At 32.0% G+C, this 20,997-nt stretch overlaps 1 protein-coding gene and 1 non-coding gene across 2 annotated transcripts; one reads left to right on the forward strand and one right to left on the reverse strand.

Moving 5' to 3' along the window:
* Positions 1 to 4,268: 4,268 nt before the first annotated feature.
* Positions 4,269 to 5,355, reverse strand: LOC131172097 (uncharacterized). Its single transcript, XM_058133048.1, has 2 exons — positions 4,846 to 5,355; positions 4,269 to 4,328 (listed from the first exon to the last, which is right to left on the reverse strand). The coding sequence occupies exons 1-2, from the start codon at positions 5,353 to 5,355 to the stop codon at positions 4,269 to 4,271; spliced, it is 570 nt and encodes a 189-aa protein (XP_057989031.1).
* Positions 5,356 to 11,427: 6,072 nt separating this feature from the next.
* Positions 11,428 to 11,534, forward strand: LOC131172330 (small nucleolar RNA R71). Its single transcript, XR_009142812.1, has one exon. It is a non-coding gene; the product is annotated as a small nucleolar RNA R71 (small nucleolar RNA).
* The last annotated feature ends 9,463 nt before the right edge of the window (positions 11,535 to 20,997 follow it).

The following is a 20,997-nucleotide window of genomic DNA, read 5'->3' on the forward strand; positions in this document are numbered from 1 at the left end:
ATGGTAAAAGTGATTCTAGAGTTGGGGGTTTATGCATAAATTAATTGGGATTTGTCTTGGGCATTCCAATTTTTAGGGAAAAATAGAGTTTGAAGGAAATTGATTCTAAATCCCTTTGATATCTTTTTCAAGCAAATCAAAGTGTATTCTAAAATAACCAAACCTACTTTCGTATGTATTTGATTACTTTAAAACCCATTAAGTTTTGTAACCAATAATTAATTCCTCTTAAAGTCCTAGTTTATTTTTAAATCTAGGTGATTTTAAGTTCCCATCCATGATTACCCATTAATGACTTTCACCTTTCGGTCCTTCAATCAAAGATTAACACAATACCCAATGGGTACCAACATTAGGCAAGTAAATCAAGCACACAAGGAAGGAATCAAAACTCATATTCATATAAAATAAGGAAATACCCAGTCCAAATCCACAAATTAATCTAAAACATATTTCCCAACTCTGAAATCTAAAGAAATTACTCACTCATGATGGTATTTACAAGAAATATTGATGGAAGAATAAAGAAAAACATGACAAAAGGACTGAAATAGGAAAACCCAGGTGGAAGAACCAAGGTCTCTAGTTTCTGGAGCTCCAAACTCGTGCAGCAGCTCCTCTTCCTAGAGAGAATGGCGTCTTCTCTCCCTCTTTCTATATATTTTCTTTCCTTTTTTCGTTTTTCCTTCCCTACCTCTTGTGGCAAAAATAAGGAAATGATGAATTTATATTGTCCCTAAAAGTTGCCCTAAAAGTAAATAAAAGACAAGGAGTGGATAGGAAATGAGGTGTAAAATTATCCAAGTCAGCAGCACTATTCACGTTCTGGGCATTCTGCTTAGGGTTCGGCTTAACCCTAAGCAGCTTCTTAGCAAATTTTAGCCTCTGGTCGCACTGTCTGCTTAAGGTTAAGCAGACCTTCAGCAAATCTCGACAGACTTAGAGTAAAATAGACTTTTCTGCTCACGCTTGACTTGTGCTGCACCTTAAGCATTGCCGCTTTACCCTAAGCATGACCTTAAGCAAAGTCTCAAGCAAATTTCGGCTAGTTTGCTCTTTCAAGGCTTGATTTCTTCAACTTTCCTCCATGCTTAAAGAACTTCAAATCTCTTCAAATTATTTCCTATTGCACTCATTGATCTTCGATTTGCCACAAAATCCTATCAAAAACAACAAAATTACTAAAATCAAATATAAAGTATCTAAAGTTAACAAATAAGCTAAAATAAAGCTAAAAACATAAAATCTACTAAAATATAAGGGCAAAATGGATGCAAAACTATCCTAAAATGCCTATATGAAATGAGTGTAACAAATTCCCCCAAACTCAAACCTTTGCTTGTCCTCAAGCAAATTAAAAACAATTAATGCAATTTGGGGTACCTTATCTTAAATTTATGAAAATTACTTATCCAAACTCTCAAGCTTACTTTTAGCTACCAACAAACCATATACCCACTTTCAAGATGCAAAGAATTCAATCCTTACCAAAGTTATCACCGCTTAGCCTTGGGTCAATTATCCATATCATTAAACCCAAACCAATCAATCACAAAGAATAATCATGCCTAAATAGACTATAGGATAATCCATAAACTAAAGTGTCCCAAATAATGATGGAAGTAAATGAATGTATTAGTGATATCACAATCCCATAGGCAATTCTCCTATTCCAATCTCCACTAATGTAGCAAAACACCATCAAAAGATCAAAAGGACTTTCAAGGGTTGTAATGGGGCTAAGGGGGGTGATAATGTGGCTAACAAGAAAAGGATAAAGGTAACAAAATATGAGAATAATCAAATTATTAAAAGATCAAGACACAAAATATATATATATATATATATATATATATATATATATATATATATATATATATATATATATATATATATATTTTTTTTTTTGAATCATTTGGGAGAAAAAACTTTACAACTATTCACCAATGCTAGCATATAATTTTGAAGCTTTTGGAGGGACTACATAAATAATATTGACTTTGAATTACAATTGTCCCTTTCAATTCACCCCAAAACTCATTTCTTTGTGTACTTGGGTGGTGAATTACTTTACATACCATAATTGAATTTGCTAGCCCCTTTTTTATTTTAGTCACTTCTCCCAACTAATTATTATTATTTTTTTTTATTTATTATTATTTTTTTTAGGTGTATCTATCACTCAAAGAATTATTCTCATAGAGGGTAGGTAGGTGTTTGGGTTTATGGCTAGGCATTAATGTGGGTTCAAAAGGAATAAGAGGGATAAATGTAGGCTCAAATTGGTTTCAAAGGGAAATTTTGAAGTGAGGTTGGCTAAGGCTAAAATATGGGTTTAAAATTCAAAGAATGCCTAGATCATTTCTTTTTCAAGTGTATGCTATGATTTCGCCTTGAAAGGTTTAGGAAGATTGTTCTAGGATTGGTGAGACATCAATTAGCTACTTCTCACCTTAGAGTTTTCTCTAGGCACTCAAAGTCAATGCAATTGATTGGGTGGCCCTTGGCTAAGAAGATATAAACTAAAGCAAGAATCTAATAACTTTGCACCTATCTAGAACTTTCAATCCATCAAACCCTTCTAAAAGTAAGCTCAATTGCTCTTCAAAGCAATTCTCAATCCTCTAAGGACAAGGTAAAAAAATCATTTTTATGATATGCATGATCCTAAAATGAATGCATAAATCAAATTAAAACTAAGTGTAATCTATATGAAAACTATATACAAATGTATGTGTATGAGTATAGACATGTGCGTGGTATATGTATAAGTATATGGATTATCTATATATGGATGAATGAAATGCAATAAATGAATGAAAGAAAATTTTTAAAAATTTTGCAAAAATTTTGCCCTCACCCCCAAACTCAAATGAAACATTGTCCTCAATGTTTAAAATGAATACACAGATGGGCAAAATTGTGTGAACTAATCAATTAATGAAATATATATACAATTGGGGATTAAATCAATATAAACTCAAGTATTTCAAAATTAGCTCAAACTGATATTAACAATGAAGCTTTAGAGAGAAAAATGTGAAAAAGTATCCCAAATGTATGAATTTACACTGCTTAAGATGTTGCTTAACCTGTTGCGTAGGGTAAAGCGAAAGCATAAGCATTGGCAACATACCATAAGCTTAAATGGTGTAAGGGTAAGCTGTTACCTCCAACTGATGTGGAACAGGTGTGGCTCAAAGAAAATTTGTGCAACTCATTAATGTCAACAAAATTAGGATTGAAGAAAAGATAAAGTGCAAAAATAATGTGCAAGAATATGAAAAAGTGTAAAGAAATAAAATGTAACAGTTAAATCAAAAATTAAACCAAAAAGCATTCACAGAGTAACTATGTTCATAGCAGAAAATAAAATAGAGTAAACTAAAAGAAAGAAGTGCAGGTATAATCATAAAAACTAATTACCAAAGTATTACAACCATGACCAAAGTTTGAAAATTAAAATAAACAGATTACAAAAATAAACCTAAAACAGAAATTAGAACTATTGCTACTGATCAAGCTTTGCTGTCAAGGCTTTGCTGCTAAACCAGGGTGTGCTTCATGTTCTGCAGTAGGTTCATTGTGATCCGAAGCTTCAGAAGCAGTTTCCAAGTTTTCTGTTAAGTCTTTCATTTCTTGAAACATGGCTTGGCCCCAATGATATAAATTGTTGTAGGATTGGGCCAGTTTGTTGTAAAGCTCCAGCATTTGAAGTTGATGTTGCTTCTGTTTCTTTTTAAGAGATAAAAGTCTCTTTTTAAGTTTCTTTTCTAGCTTCTTCTTTTGGTTAACCTGCTCCTGACCCATGGTTTCAATTTTGATTTCTAAGCTCTTCAAGGTAGCAAGAATTTCTGTGGTGTCAGGTGAGGGAACAGATGGTTGGACAGTGAAATTTGTTATTCTGGATTCCAAGGATCTTAAAATGGATAAAATGTCTGCTGAAAACTGTGGGGTAGAGGTTGGTTGTGGTTCTGCTGGTGCAAAAGTGGTGGGGTCTGCAGTACCAGTGGTATCAGGATGCTGCTGTAACAGAGTATAGGTATGGCCTACTTTCTCACAAACATCCATATGCAGCAACATTGTGCTGTCTATATATGATTCCCCAAAAACTGGCAGCAATTTATATAGACTAGCATCAAAGCTAAATGAGTTTGCTATAGCAGTTATATACCCCCCAAAAACAATACTACCTTTAGTATGCTTTGTGACAATTTGGTGCCAATGAGTAGCTATGAAATAGGCTGTGCTTACTTGTTTTCTCTCCTTCATGCACCACAAGAGAAACAAATCACCAGCACCCACAATACTGTTACTGTGTCCCCTCCCTAAAACAGTGTAAGAAATGAACCTATGGAGGTATTTCAATACATGGTCAACTATCCTAGAGGCTTTTGCAGTCCTCTGTCTATAATAACCCCCAAAAGGTGCAATGTCCTTCCAGAATTGAACAGGGTCATAAACAGTTTGCTGCCACTCAATGTTTTTATACCCCGAATCCTGAAAACCAAAAATTGCATTCATAGCAGCCATGTCTAACTCCCTATCAATTCCAGCACACTGAAAATATATCATATCTTTATGTTCAGGCACTGTTGGTTTGAAACTCAGCCTTAAGGAACTCAAAAATTCCAGGGTTAAATCCTTGTACACTGGTTCCCTAATTTTAGCAAAATCAGTCCAGCTAACAACTTCCAAATAGGCAAATACAGAATCATAAATGCCTAATTCTTTCAAAATCTGCTCATCCATATACTTGTTTGCCAAAATAGTTTTAGAAAGTAATTTCTCATAGGCCTTTTTCATATCCATATCCCTAAAAGCCCAAGGTAATGGAGAAATTACCTCCTCTATAGTATCTGCAGATGACGCAGGTGCTGGAGAGTGTAAGGGAGACTGAGTTATTGGTGTTTGGGTCACTGGTGCTGGAGTTTGTGAGGAAGACCTGGTCCTTTTGCTAACTGGTTCAGAGGACGGCTGAGGTGGTGAATTCAGGTCGAAAGGAACAGAGGGTACTCGTTTCCGTTTTTCGACAGGGGTTTTCTTAGGTTTACTTGAAGCCTTTTTTGTTTTGCCTTGGGTTTTCGTTTGAGTAGGCACAGGTTCAGGCGCTGGTTCTGGGGAATGGGAGTCGGGAATTGGTGTTTCATGTTGTGGCTCGGATTGCGGCGAGAGGGGAGTCAGTGGAATGAGAGGTGGTATTTGGCTTGGGGGTGGTGGCGGTGATTGAGGTGGTGGCGGTGATTGAGGTGGTGGCGATTGAGGTAATGGCGACGTTTGTGGTGGCGGTGACTGAGGTAATGGCGGACTGGGGCTGGGGTTAGGGTTTGTGGGTAATGAGGATGGAATACCCATTTTTGATTTGACAGAATGTCGAAGTCCATTGAGTTTGGGTTTGTGGGAAGACCACATTTTAGTTCTTACCATTTTAATGGAAAGGAAGAAACCTTTCGGCTTCCTGTAAAAATTGCCGGAAGAAATGGCGTGAGAAAGGAGTTGATGAGGTTTATCGGGAGTGTGGGCGAAGCTTTTGGAAAATAGGCGGAAGTGCTGGGCCTTTTAAAATGTGGGGTAGACATGTGGTATTCTGGGCCATGCTTAGGGTTAGGCATAAGGTTCAGCAGAATTTGCTTAAGACTCTGCTTGACAAGCAATGTCATCAGCAAGTTTCGGCAGGTTTTGAGAAAAATTGTGGTTTTGCTTATCAAAAACAGTCCAAAAGCTATGGAATGCTATCATGACCCTCAGCAATTATCAAATACACACAAACACCATAAAATTGGGGGATTTAAGTTCATCATCTCTTAGCACTCATCAAACACAATATATTCATTTAGCTTATGCAAGCATTTTTCAATTTAGGCACCAATTTTGACTACCCTTTTGCACATTCAATGAAATGGTCTCCTTTCTAAACTTATACCAAAAGCATATTTTCAGCAGCATTTGAGACAAGTTCCAAACATTCAAGAATTGCAGAAAAGACATAGAAATTGACCTTTTTAGCAGCATGAACAGTAGCAAAAATCTACAGATTGCAAAAATTAGCAGCAATTCCAAACAAAAGCATGCAAATTCCTATCAAACTACAAAATTATATATACACTAAAAGGTGAAACTTAACAAACATTATTTTTGCACTTCAATAAAGCTCACATCAGTCCTAAATATCAAAATTGATCCTCATTCAAGTTGCATTTCATAGAATTTACACAAAACACAAAATCAAACATGTGCTATCAAGTAGACTGCAATATCAGCAATTTAGCACAAGTTTAAAGGTGTTATCGTTTCACAGTGCATCGCATAAAGTGCAGAATGTTGCTTATACTTGCTTCCCTTCAATTCTTTGTTTTTGCTACAAGTGTAAACTTGCCCCATCTTCATGAATGACCTACAAAAGATAAACAAATGTCACTTTTGAGATTAATGAGGGTGAAAACTGAAAGTGAAATGAAATGGAAAATTAATGAACTATAAAAGGATACGCTTGGGTTGCCTCCCAAGAAGCGCTTGTTTAGGGTCTTAAGCTTGACCTTCCACTCCAATTCTCCTAAGTATCCCTGACTGGAGAACCAAGCCATGAAACCTCTACAAACTTTTGCGTGGGTTCTCCAACAATATAATGTTTTAATCTCTGCCCATTAACTTTGAAAGTCCCTGAGGTCTCATTGCCTATCTCAACAGCTCCATAGGGGTATACTTTTATAACAGTGTAGGGTCCTGACCATCTTGACTTTAATTTTCCTGGAAATAACCTTAACCTAGAGTTATATAGGAGAACAACATCACCTTCTTGAAATTCTTTCCTCTTAATATGCTTATCATGCCATCTCTTAGTCCTTTCCTTGTAAAGTTTGGCATTTTCATAAGCATCCAATCTAAGCTCCTCAAGTTCATTTAGTTGCAGCATTCTTTTTTCTCCTGCAGTTTTTAAGTCAAAGTTCAGTGTCCTTATGGCCCAATATGCTCTATGCTCCAACTCCAAAGGTAAATGACAAGCCTTCCCATAAACCAATCTAAATGGGGTAGTTCCGATAGGAGTTTTAAAGGCTGTTCTATAGGCCCAAAGAGCATCATCTAACTTTAGTGACCAATCTTTCCTCGAACAATTCACTGTTTTCTCAAGAATTCTTTTCAGCTCTCTATTGGAGATCTCCACTTGACCACTAGTTTGTGGATGGTAGGGTGTTGCAACCTTATGCTTCACACCATATTTTTGCAATAATCTTTCAAATTGATGGTTGCAAAAATGAGAACCTCCATCACTTATAATGGCACGTGGAGTTCCAAATCTTGTAAAAATGAACTTTTTAAGGAATTTAATCACAACTCTAACATCATTAGTTGGAGATGGTATAGCTTCAACCCATTTGCTTACATAATCTACTCCAACTAAAATGTATTTGTGTCCCAAGGACGATGGAAAAGGTCCCATGAAATCAATGCCCCACACATCAAATAGTTCCACTTCCAATATATTTTGGAGGGGCATTTCATCTCTCTTTGAGATATTACCCATCCTTTGACACCTATCACATGCATTTACAAACTTCCTCACATCCTTAAATATGTGTGGCCAAAAGAACCCTGCTTGAAGAACTTTTTTTGCAGTATTTGTCACACTCATATGACCCCCATAAAGTGAAGAATGGCAATCTTTGATAACATTCCCTATCTCCTCATCAGCTAAACATCTTCTAATCAGCCCATCTCCACATCTCTTGAACAAAAATGGTTCCTCCCAATCATAATTCTTCACATCAAAAAGAAATTTCTTCTTTTGCTGCCATGTTAAATCAGGTGGAAGGATTCCACACACTAGATAGTTCACAAAATCTGCATACCAAGGTGTTTTTGCATTCATGATTACTAACAGTTGCTCATTAGGAAAATAATCATCTATTGGGGGTTCTTTTCCCAGATTGTCTCCTTGTTCTTGCCTCAATCTAGATAGATGATCTGCTACCACATTTTCTACTCCTTTCTTATCTTTAATTTCCAAGTCAAACTCTTGAAGGAGTAGCACCCACCTTATCAATCTAGGTTTAGCCTCTTTTTTCTGAAAGAGATACTTGATAGCTGCATGATCTGTGTATACTATGACCTTAGATCCCACAAGATAGGACCTGAATTTATCTACTGCAAATACTACTGCCAAAAACTCTTTCTCTGTAGTAGAGTAATTTATTTGAGCATCATCTAAGGTCCTACTTGCATAATATATTGCATACACCTTCTTATCTCTCCTTTGTCCCAAAACAGCCCCAATAGCATAATCACTAGCATCGCACATTAACTCAAAAGGTAATGACCAATCGGTGCATAATAGGAGCAGATATCAAAGCTTCCTTTATCCTGCAAAAAGCATTCATACAATTAGTATCAAAATTAAATTCCACATCTTTACTCAATAAATTGGTAAGAGGTTTAGAAATCTTAGAGAAATCCTTGATGAATCTCCTATAAAATCCAGCATGCCCCAAGAAACTCCCTCACTCCCTTCACAGATGTTGGGGGTGGCATTTTCTCAATAATTTCTATCTTTGATTTATCCACCTCAATACCCCTGTTTGACACAAGATGTCCCAAAACAATTCCTTCTTGTACCATAAAGTGGCACTTTTCCCAATTCAAAACTAAATTGAACTCTTCACATCTCTGCAAAACCTTAGACAAGTTAGATAAGCATTCATCAAAAGATTTACCATACACAGAAAAATCATCCATGAACACTTCCATAATTCCCTCAATCATGTCAGAAAATATGGACATCATACATCGTTGAAATGTAGCAGGGGCATTACATAGTCCAAATGGCATCCTTCGATATGCAAAGGTACCATAAGGACATGTGAAGGTAGTTTTATCCTGATCATCTGGGTGAATAGGGATCTGAAAGAACCCTGAATAGCCATCCAAATAGCAAAAATAAGAATGATGAGCTAGTCTCTCAAGCATTTGATCTATAAATGGTAATGGAAAATGGTCCTTTCTAGTTGCCTTATTCAATTTCCTATAGTCTATACACATTCTCCATCCAGTTACAGTTCTTGTAGGTATTAGTTCATCATTTTCATTTTTCACCACTGTGATGCCCCCTTTCTTAGGTACAACATGAACTGGACTTACCCAATTGCTGTCAGAAACAGGGTAAATGATACCTGCATCAAGCAATTTCAAGATCTCCTTTTTCACAACCTCTTTCATGTTTGGATTCAATCTCCTTTGTGATTCTCGAGAGGCTTTATGGTCATTTTCCAACAAAATTCTATGCATGCATACAGAAGGGTGTATTCCTTTAATATCATCAATGGTATAACCAATTATCCTTCTATGCTTCCTAAGAACTCTCAATAATTTTTCAACCTCACAATCAGTCAATTTAGCATTAACAATCACAGGATATGTAGAATTTTGCCCTAAAAAAGCATACCTGAGATTTGTTGGAAGAGGTTTCAACTCTACCTTAGGTGCTTCACTTTTCTCAAGCTTTGATGATGAAGTTGTCTCTTGCTTCAAGTCCCCAATTTTTTCAATATCAACCATAGGCAATGGTGGATTTCCTTCCAAAATTGTAGCATATTCTGCAGCTTCTTCAATTTCATCCCCTTTTTTGATGTTATGAACCAAACAAGCTTCTAAGGGATCTTTAGGATATTGCTTTTTAAGCACTTCTCTAACCTCTTCATCTATCACATCTACTCTCAAGCATGAGTTTGAATCATCTTTCTTTTTCATTGCTTGAAACAAATTAAATTCAACTTTCTCTTCCCCAACTTCTAATGTAAGCCTCCCATTTTTTACATCAATCACACCCAAAGAAAGAGCAAGGAAAGGTCTACCAAGAATAATAGGAATGTGTACATCCTCCTCCATCTCCAATACCACAAAATCCACTGGTATGAAAAATTTCCCAACTTTCAGAGGAACATTCTCAACTATTCCAATTGGAAATTTAATAGATCTATCTGCTAACTGTAGTGATATGGTAGTAGGCTTCATTTCTCCAATCTTCACTTTCTCATAGATAGACAATGGCATCAGACTAACACTGGCTCCAAGATCGCATAAAGCCTTATCTATACTGATATCCCCAATGTGACATGGTATGGAGAAACTCCCAAGATCTTTCAGTTTGGGTGGAAGCTTATTTTGCAAAATAGCACTGCTTTCTTCCGTGAGAGCTACAGTATCAAATTCCTCCAATTTCTTCTTGTTAGATAAAATCTCCTTTAAAATTTTGGCATAAGAAGGCATTTGTGCTAAAGCATCAGTGAAAGGAATAGTCACATGCAAAGACTTCAATACCTCCAAAAACTTCCCAAATTGTTTATCCAATTTTGCTTTCTGAAACCTTTGTGGGAATGGTAAAGGTGGCATGTAGGCTTTAGGTGCAACATGTTTAGGTTCTTCCTCTTTGCTCTCCCTCTCCTTACTTCCTTTTTCTTCAATTGAATTTTCTTTCTCAGTTTCAATTCTAACTTCAACTTCAGTTTGTTCATCTCCTTCTCTGCTTTTCTTTTCTTCAACTTCCTCTTCAATCTTTTTATCTCCATTCTTCATTATTTTTCCACTTCTCAATGTAATAGCCTTGCAATGCTCCCTTGAATTTTCTGGTTGGCTAGGAAGCTTCCCAAATGCTTTGTTACTTGAAGAGCTAGCTTGTTGAGCTATTTGATTCTCTAACATCTTGTTGTGTGTTGCCATTTGATCCACTTTAGATGCTAATTGAGAAATCATTTCTTGTTGACTTTGATGGCTCACAAGTAGAGTTTCAATCATAGATTCCAATCTAGCTGTCTTGTCTAGTTGTGCTTATTGTGGTAGAGGTGGAGCAGGTGCATTTTGAAGTTTAGAAATTCCAGGAGGAGGACCTCTATTCTGCTGAAAGTTCTGATTTTGTTGATATCCAGAAGGTTGCTGAAAATTCTGATTTTGCCCTTGTCTACCTCCCCAAGAGAAATTTGGGTGGTTTCTCCATGCTGGATCATAAGTTGCAGCAAATGGGTTACCACCTGGTCTTTGATTGTAGTTCCCCACATAATCCACTTGCTCACTTGAAAAATCTTGATTAAGTGCAGAAAAATCTGCTGCACAATTGACATTTGCAGCTCCAATTTCTAGTGAATTACTAGAACCTCCGGATGAAGAAAATAAGTTCATACTTAACTTGTCAATCTTACTTGTAAAACCATCAAACTTAGAATTAATCATATTAATGGCATCAAGCTCAAACATACCATTTGGTTTCTTGATCTCATTCCTCTCACAACTCCATTGGTAGTTGTTATAAGCAATTTTATCAAGAGCGGAAAAGCTTCATCTTGATTTCTCCATAAGGTCACCTCCTAAGATGCATCAATTGTACTCCTAATAGCTGGTGAAACTCCATTGTAAAAGTGTTGAACAAGCATCCACTTAGGAATCCCATGATGTGGACATCTCCTTTGCAAATCCTTGTACCTCTCCCATGCTTCATACAAGCTCTCATCATCTCTAGGTTTAAAAGAAGTCAGCTCATTTCTTAGCTTAGCTGTCTTGCTTGGTGGAAAATATTGAGCCAAAAATGCTTGAGAAAGTTCATCCCATGTTGTGATAGAACCCGGTGGCAAAGAATGTAACCACTCTCTAGCTCGGTCCTTCAGAGAAAAAGGAAATAATCTGAGTCGAATTGCATCATCAGAAACTCCATTTATCTTCAACATATCACTGATCTCAAGAAAGTGTGCCAGATGCACATGTGGACTTTCACTTGGATTTCCTCCAAATTGTGCTTGTTGTACCATTTGACAGAGTGCAGGCTTCAGTTCAAAATTATTAGCTTCTACCCTTGGTCTTGTGATACTTGGCATGAAATCTCCAATGTTAGGGTAGGCATGATCCTTCACAGAGCGGTTGTTATTGTTGTTGTTGTTGTTGTCAGCCATTTCTTCTTGTAATTGCTCTTGCTCTTGTGCTCTTTCTTGTTGTTGTTGAGCTTTAATTTCAGCTTTTCTCCTCTTAGATTCTGCTCTTAAAGCTTTTGCTGTCTTCTCTATTTCTGGGTCAAAGAATAGATTGATTTCTTCACTTTTTGTCCTTCTCATAAAATAAAGCACCTGAAAAACAAAAATAAACAAATTCTCAAAGTATAATGGTAAAAAGAAATAAAATAAAATGCCCAAATTAACCAAACAAACAATTGTTTAATATCAAACAAAAATCAAATCCCCGGCAACGGCGCCAAAAACTTGATGTGGCGAATCCGCAAGTATACGGGTCGTATCAAGTAATAAAGTGATGAATCAAGTATCGTTCCCACGAGGATTTGCTGTTTGATTACTAAACTATGAATGAAGCGATTATTTGGGCTAATGATTAACGAATAAATGGTAAATGTAAATGAGCAAGGTAAATTGATTAATCCAATTAAAATGGGTAAAGAGCAAACAAATAAATTCTAATTCTAGCTCGCAATTAAACTAAAATTGACAATGGGTAATTTAAACGAAAGTCTAATTATGGTAAAAGTGATTCCAGAGTTGGGGGTTTATGCATAAATTAATTGGGATTTGTCTTGGGCATTCCAATTTTTAGGGAAAAATAGAGTTTGAAGGAAATTGATTCTAAATCCCTTTGATATCTTTTTCAAGCAAATCAAAGTGTATTCTAAAATAACCAAACCTACTTTCGTATGTATTTGATTACTTTAAAACCCATTAAGTTTTGTAACCAATAATTAATTCCTCTTAAAGTCCTAGTTTATTTCTAAATCTAGGTGATTTTAAGTTCCCATCCATGATTACCCATCAATGACTTTCACCTTTCGGTCCTTCAATCAAAGATTAACACAATACCCAATGGGTACCAACATTAGGCAAGTAAATCAAGCACACAAGGAAGGAATCAAAACTCATATTCATATAAAATAAGGAAATACCCAGTCCAAATCCACAAATTAATCTAAAACATATTTTCCAACTCTGAAATCTAAAGAAATTACTCACTCATGATGGTATTTACAAGAAATATTGATGGAAGAATAAAGAAAAACATGACAAAAGGACTGAAATAGGAAAACCCAGGTGGAAGAACCAAGGTCTCTAGTTTCTGGAGCTCCAAACTCGTGCAGCAGCTCCTCTTCCTAGAGAGAATGGCGTCTTTTCTCCCTCTTTCTATATATTTTCTTTCCTTTTTTTGTTTTTCCTTCCCTACCTCTTGTGGCAAAAATAAGGAAATGATGAATTTATATTGTCCCTAAAAGTTGCCCTAAAAGTAAATAAAAGACAAGGAGTGGATAGGAAATGAGGTGTAAAATTATCCAAGTCAAGAAAGACTATTCACGTTCTGGGCATTCTGCTTAGGGTTCGGCTTAACCCTAAGCAGCTTCTTAGCAAATTTTAGCCTCTGGTCGCACTGTCTGCTTAAGGTTAAGCAGACCTTCAGCAAATCTCGGCAGACTTAGAGTAAAATGGACTTTTCTGCTCATGCTTGACTTGTGCTGCACCTTAAGCATTGCCGCTTTACCCTAAGCATGACCTTAAGCAAAGTCTCAAGCAAATTTCGACTAGTTTGCTCTTTCAAGGCTTGATTTCTTCAACTTTCCTCCATGCTTAAAGAACTTCAAATCTCTTCAAATTATTTCCTATTGCACTCACTGATCTTCGATTTGCCACAAAATCCTATCAAAAACAACAAAATTACTAAAATCAAATATAAAGTATCTAAAGTTAACAAATAAGCTAAAATAAAGCTAAAAACATAAAATCTACTAAAATATAAGGGCAAAATGGATGCAAAACTATCCTAAAATGCCTATATGAAATGAGTGTAACAGATATATCCAATGTTAGTTTTGTCAACAATCAAAATGAGACATATATGACCTACTCTGTTTCTGATGCTTCTGTTATCCTAAGGGTAATGTTGGACTATTCAGGACTAGTTAAGAATCTAATTTGGCATGAAAAAGATGGCAAATGGAATGAATTCTGATCGGTACCAAAATCTCCGCGTGGTCCATATGGGCGTTGTGGTACCTATGGAATATGTAATCCTCACTTTTTTAGTCGAAGATTTGAATGTGATTGTTTACCGGGGTAAGAACCCAAGTGCCCAAGGGAATGGAATATTCTAAAAGATGCATCAGGCGGGTGTGTCAGGAGCGGCTAGAGTCTACCTCATTATGTAGCCATGGAGACGGATTTGTGAAAGTGGCAAATGTTAAAGTACCTGACACTTCAACAGCAGTTTGGGTGAGCACGAATATGAGTCCAAGGGACTGTGAAAGGAATTGCAGGAGGAATTATTCATGCTCTGCATATGCAAGCATAGATATTGCTGGGAAGGAGACTGGCTGTTTGACATGGTATGGCAAATTGATGGACACTGCACACGATAGGGAAGAGGGATATGATATTTATGTTCATGTTGATGCAGTCGAATTAGGTAGTGTATTTTTGCCTTCGACAAATTTTGAACAAAACCAATGTGTATAATCAGGTGACAAATTGGATAATCAGCGTTGCATGAATTGTTTGTGCTTATGTTCTATCGTTATACCTTGCCTTTTAACTTCCTTTTCTTTTCCTCTTTGATGGAACAATGATAAATTCTTTTCCCTACTCAAACAGCTGAAATTGCCGAAAAATGGAATGGTTTTCTTAAAAGGAAGGATATGTTAGCCATTTTAGTAATATCTGTTGTTTCAGCTTGGTTTGTCATCATCTTGTTTACATATTTGTGGCTCAAGAAGAAGAAGAAAAGGGGTAAGAAACAAGATTTTGTATGATGTTTTGTGCCTATCTATGTATATTCATACCTTTGATTTGAGTAAGCATCAAGCATTCTAGTTTCATCTTTTTGATGGCAGTGAGGAACAAATGGAACAAAAGGTGGCTTGATACAATTGGCACAGTGGAAAATCAAGTCGAAGGTAGCATAGTCATCCAGAGATTGCTTTTTTCAATCTGAGCACTATACTTGCTGCAACTAACAGTTTCTCTCCAGCTAACAAACTAGGGCAAGGTGGTTTTGGTGTGGTTTATAAGGTGCATATATATAACTTATGTGCAAATGTCTAAAACTATGTACATGTGCTTGTCTTCGTCTCTAGTTGTTGTGAGATTCTAATTGTGAAAACATGACTGTAGGGTAAATTGTCTAATGGAAAGGAAGTTGCTGTGAAAAGACTTTCAAAAGATTCGGGGCAAGGAATAGATGAATTTAAAAATGAAGTTTTATTGATTGCAAAACTTCAACATCAGAATTTGGTGAAACTCCTAGGATGTCAGATTCAGGAGAGGAACCGATGCTAGTTTATGAATACATGCCAAACAAAAGCTTGGACTCCTTTCTTTCAAGAAGTCCTGTGTATATTCTACTTTATTTAGCATTGTATTCCACAAGTTGTCTAATTCCATTTGGTTCAACAATATGAGTGATGGACATTGAATGCATAAATTGGCACTGATTCAATTGGAAATCTTTTGTTAGATGAAACAAGAAGGTCAATCTTGGATTGGAGAAAACGCTTTGATATTATCGTTGGGATTGCTCGTGGAATCTTATATATTCACCAAGATTCTAGGTTGAAAATTATCCATAGAGATCTAAAACCAGCAATATCCTATTGGATTAAGAAATTAATCCAAAAATTTCAGATTTTTGCCTCGCTAGAATCTTCAAAGGCGACCAAACTCATGAGAAGACAAACAGAATAGTTGGAACATTGTAAGTATACCTACACACTCAGTGACTAGACACACGTAACCATTGCTAAGAATACCTTTGTATCTTACATTAATTTGAAAGGAGCATTATAACTAATTTTTTTTTCTATCTGTTTTTCATATGCAGTGGGTACATGTCTCCAGAATATGTGGTATTTGGAAAGTTTTCAACGAAATCTGATGTCTTTAGTTTTGGCATCATATTATTAGAGATTATTACAGGGAAAAGGAACAATAGCTTTTATCAAGAGGATTTTTACCCAAGCATGATAGGAAAAGTAAGTTAAAAAGATATGGGTAAATTATATTAATCATCATTGAATTTTACATTGATTTTCTTTGTGGTCATAAAACTAGAACTTGTTGCAATTTTGTAACTGAAATTCGATTTTGTTGCAATTAGTTTCCTGACTTGATGGGAAACCACCGTAATCTGACATGGCATTCAATTTGAGGCTGGTTTTGTAAGGCTTCTTCAATTTGATTTTTGATCTAGACCTCATTTTTAGTATCTATCTTGACTTGTATATCATCTTAGATGTCCAATGAAATTCTTACCAAAATCACCACTATGAAGTCAGCATGCACTAGTTGAAAGAAAAATAAATAAATAAAACTAGTGATCAAATTATGAAAAGTTGAATTTTTATGACCATAATAAAGAAATCCTTGTAAAATTCAGTGAGCATAAAAATATTTTACCCTTGAAGATACTTATAGTAACTAATTATTTTCCGAATTGTAATAATTTGTTTATGGGTTCATCTAATGATGAGATGTTATAGATATGGCATTTATGGAGAGAAGAGAGAGCATGGGAGATGGTTGATTCATCACTAAAGCATTCTTGTTCTCCTGATGAAGTATTGAGATGCATCCAAATTGGGCTCTTATGCGTGCAAGAAGATATAATGGAAAGACCGACCATGTCAGCTGTCGTTCTAATGTTAAATAGCGAAATTAGTCTTCCTTCTCCTAAGCAACCTGCATTCACTTTCAGAAAGTCTAGTGTTATTAGTTCTAGCTCATTAGAACCAAAAGAAAGATTTTGTTCTGTGGATGAGGAGACAATTACTGAGGTTGTATGTCGTTGAATATCTCTCTCCTCAATTACATAAATTTTTAGTATAGAGATTCAAAATATGCTTCTTCTGATATTATTATTTTTTTTGTTTAGACTTAATTTGTCATGAAATTGAATCCAAAACACAAATATATGTGAAATTTATATAATTTTTCTGTATAAATATTATAAAGTTAGTCCTTAAAAAGGAATATAAAAAATTGTCCAGTTACAATTTTTTTTAGATGATGTGAGAGTTTGTTTTTATTACATATGGCATTATACTACAAATTATTGAAAGCCCGTAAAGTTATATGTCATTCAAATGTTTATTTATTATAATTAGTACATTTTTAATTCATTTAAATAATAAATGAATTAAATTATTGTATTTACAAAAGGAGTTTTGAAATTCGAGCTTTAATTTTATGTGAAAATTACTAAAAATGCCAAGGGCTTGATAATGTCAAGGGCTACTGAAAATGAGCTACTAATGCAACGGGACAGGATGATTACGTGAATATAAATGAAAGGTAAAAACTTTTTATTTTAGTTAAATTAATTAATTAATTAATTTTTATATTTTAAAAAATATAATTGTTTTGTTTTTTTTAAAATTTTTATGAATTAATTAATTAGTGTTTATAGTTTAATGAGAAATAGAAATTTTGTTATAATGAAGAATAAATTTGAATTTATATTTTTTTTAAATTATTTAAGTATAATTCCATTCAAGTTCTTGGCACCATTTTTATGTTTTCTCTATTGAAAATCAATATTTTTAGATTATCGCCTTAATTATTTGAAAATCTATATCAACTAACACTTTATCGAGTATTGTTTTTCAATAGAGAAAATGTAAAAATATAGCTCAAAGAATTAAATGAAAATACTAGAATAATTTTTTAAAAATTGTAAATTTAGATTTAGCTTTCATACAAAACATTTTTATTTTTAAACTAGGAATATATTTTTTAAATATAGAAATTAATTAATTTTACTAAAATATAATACTAAATAGTTATTTGACTAGACCAAAATTTATTTGAGTAACAAAAAAGTTGATAAATGAACTAAATAGTTTGATAAAATATCGATTAAATAATATATTTTTCAAAATATAATGATCAAATAGTTAATTTCATTAAAATGTAAGAGTTAAATAGTAATTTTCTTTAAATAAAAAAGCCAATTTGATTGCGTTTTTTAATTGTTTTTTTTTCCTCCAGCAATGTTTGTATGATGCAAAAACTTGTTATGAAAATACTAGGATAAACTATAATTTAATAATTGAGGTTTGACAAAACTTATAATTTAATATTTGTATTTTTAAAGCTAAGTAATTTAGTCTCTAACATTTGATAAAACTTACAATTTAGTCCCCACTATTAAAATTTCAGTTAAGTTATTATTAATTCTTGCAAAAAAGACCAAAATATCCTTAACTCTATTTTTAATATAAAATAATTTAATTCCTGAAATTTTATTTTATTGATAATTTAATCTTTGAGATTTAGTTAAACCTATATATTAGTCCCTGTAATTTTAAAATCAAGCAATTCAGTCCTAGAAGTTTTAATAAATCTGCAAGTTAATTCCTATCATTAGAAGTACAGTTAATTTCTCATTAAATTTAGCAAAAAATCAACATGTTTTTAACTCTATTTATAATTTGAAAATAATTTAATTTTTAAAATTTTACTTTCATAAAAATTTTTGTCCATATTCATATTTTTTTTCTTTTTTTATGTAAAAAAATATAATATAATATATAAAAATACTATAAATTGATATATATATATATATATATATATATATATATATATATATATATACTAAAATAATAATTAGATAAATAGAATTTTACAAATTATAAGGGCTTATTTTAAATAGTTATAATATTTAAGGATATTTGTAAAATATGTGGATAATTTTGTAATTAATCAAAATTTTAAGGTCCTTAAAGTAATTAATTCATATTTTAATAATTTAAAATTAAAATTTTTTAATTTTATGGGACTCACATTTTAAAAATATAAGGACTAAATTATTAATAAAAAAATTTAAAAGACTAAATTATTAAAAAAAATTTGGGAACTAAATTATTTTAAGATTAAAAATAAAAATAAGAGTATTTTGATTATTTTTGTTAAATTAACAGTAATTTAATGGGATTATAACAATAAGAAATAAATTATAGGTTTTGTCAAATTTTAGCACTAAATTACTTATTTTTAAAAATATAAAATTAAGTTATAAATTTTTTCAAATCTTAGAAACTATATCATAATTTACCCAAAATACTAATTTAATTGAGGTTTTCTAATATACTCTATTTTAACAAATTATTTTAATTTCATAACATATTGATAAATTTTTTTAATAATGAATCCAAATTTTTTGTATTTTAATTTTTTTTAACCCTTCAAATATTATGAAAAAAATTATTATTTCCTTTTATAATGTAACATCATATATATATATATATATATATATATATATATATATATATATATATATATATATATATATATATATATTATTCAATAGAAATGACAAGAGAATTATTATTCAAAGAAATGACTAGAAAATTTATAGCTTGAGTGATAAGTTCATCCTGTTAGAATTTTATTAGTTTAATATTATATTTTTATATAAATATACTTAATAATAATATTTAAAATATAAATATTTTTTATATAAAACTTAGAAAGATAATTGAAAAATATGCATATATATTCTAACAAATATTGTTTCAAAAAAATAATCTAATAAATATTAAAATATTGATTTTAAAAATTAAAAATTAATTAATCAAACATATTTATTTATATTAATAAGCTTTATTTTTAAAAATTAAAAATATTAATAAGTATAGTTCCACTCAAGTTCTTGGCACCATTTTTATGTTCTCTATTGAAAATTAATTTTTTTAGATTATCGCCTTAATTACTTGGAAATCTATATCAACTAATACTTTACCAAGTATTGTTTTTACAAAAATAAAGCATAAAGAATTAAAGAAAAATACTAGAACAATTTTTAAAAACTGTAAATTTATATTTAGTTTTCATACAAAAACATTTTTATTTTTAATATAGGAATATGTTTTTTAAATATAAAAACTAATTAATTTTACTAAAATAGAATACTAAATAATTATTTGACTGGACTAAAATTTATTTGAGTAACAAAAAAATTTGATAAAAAAACTAAATAGTTTGATAAAATATCGACTAAATAATATATTTTTTAAAATATAAAGATAAAATAGTTAATTTCATTAAAATACAAGAGTTAGATAGAACAGCCGATTTGATTGCGTTTTTTAATTTTTTTTTTTCTCTAGCAATGTTTGTATGATGCAAAAACTTGTTATGAAAATACTAGGGTAAATTATAATTTAATAATTGAGATTTTACAAAATTTATAATTTAATTTTTGTATTTTTAAAGTTAAGTAATTTAGTTTCTGACATTTAATAAAACTTATAATTTAGTCCCTATTGTTAGAATTTCAGTTAAGTTATTATTAATTTTTGCAAAAATAATCAAAATATCCTTAACTCTATTTTTAATATAAAAATAATTTAATCGCTGAAATTTTATTTTATTGATAATTTAATCCTTGACATTTGGTTAAACATATATATTAGTATCTATAGTTTTAAAATCAAGCAATCCAGTGTTTGAAGTTTTAATAAATCTACAAGTTAATTTTTACCATTAGAATTATAGTTAGTCTCTCATTAAATTTAGCAAAAAATTAAAATATTTTTAACTCTATTTACAATATGAAAATAATTTAATTTTTAAAATTTTACTTTCATAACAATTTTTGTCCATACTCATATTTTTTTCTTTTTTTTATGTATAAAAATATAATATAATATATAAAAATACTATAAATTGATATATATAAATATATATATAATTAAAATAATAATTACATAAATAGAATTTTTAAAATTGGCTTATTTATAAATAGTTATAATATTTAAGGATATTTGTAAAATATATGGATAATTTTGTAATTAATTAAAATTTTAAGGACCTTAAAGTAATTAATTCATATTTAAATAATTTAAACTTAAAATTTTTTAATTTTATGGGACTCATATTTTAAAAATATAAGGACTAAATTATCAATAAAATAAAATTTAAAAGACTAAATTTTTAAGAAAATAAAAATTTAGGAACTAAATTATTTTAAGATTAAAAA

This window comes from Hevea brasiliensis, chromosome 13, assembly GCF_030052815.1.
Source record: "Hevea brasiliensis isolate MT/VB/25A 57/8 chromosome 13, ASM3005281v1, whole genome shotgun sequence".
Classification (NCBI taxonomy): Eukaryota; Viridiplantae; Streptophyta; class Magnoliopsida; order Malpighiales; family Euphorbiaceae; genus Hevea; species Hevea brasiliensis.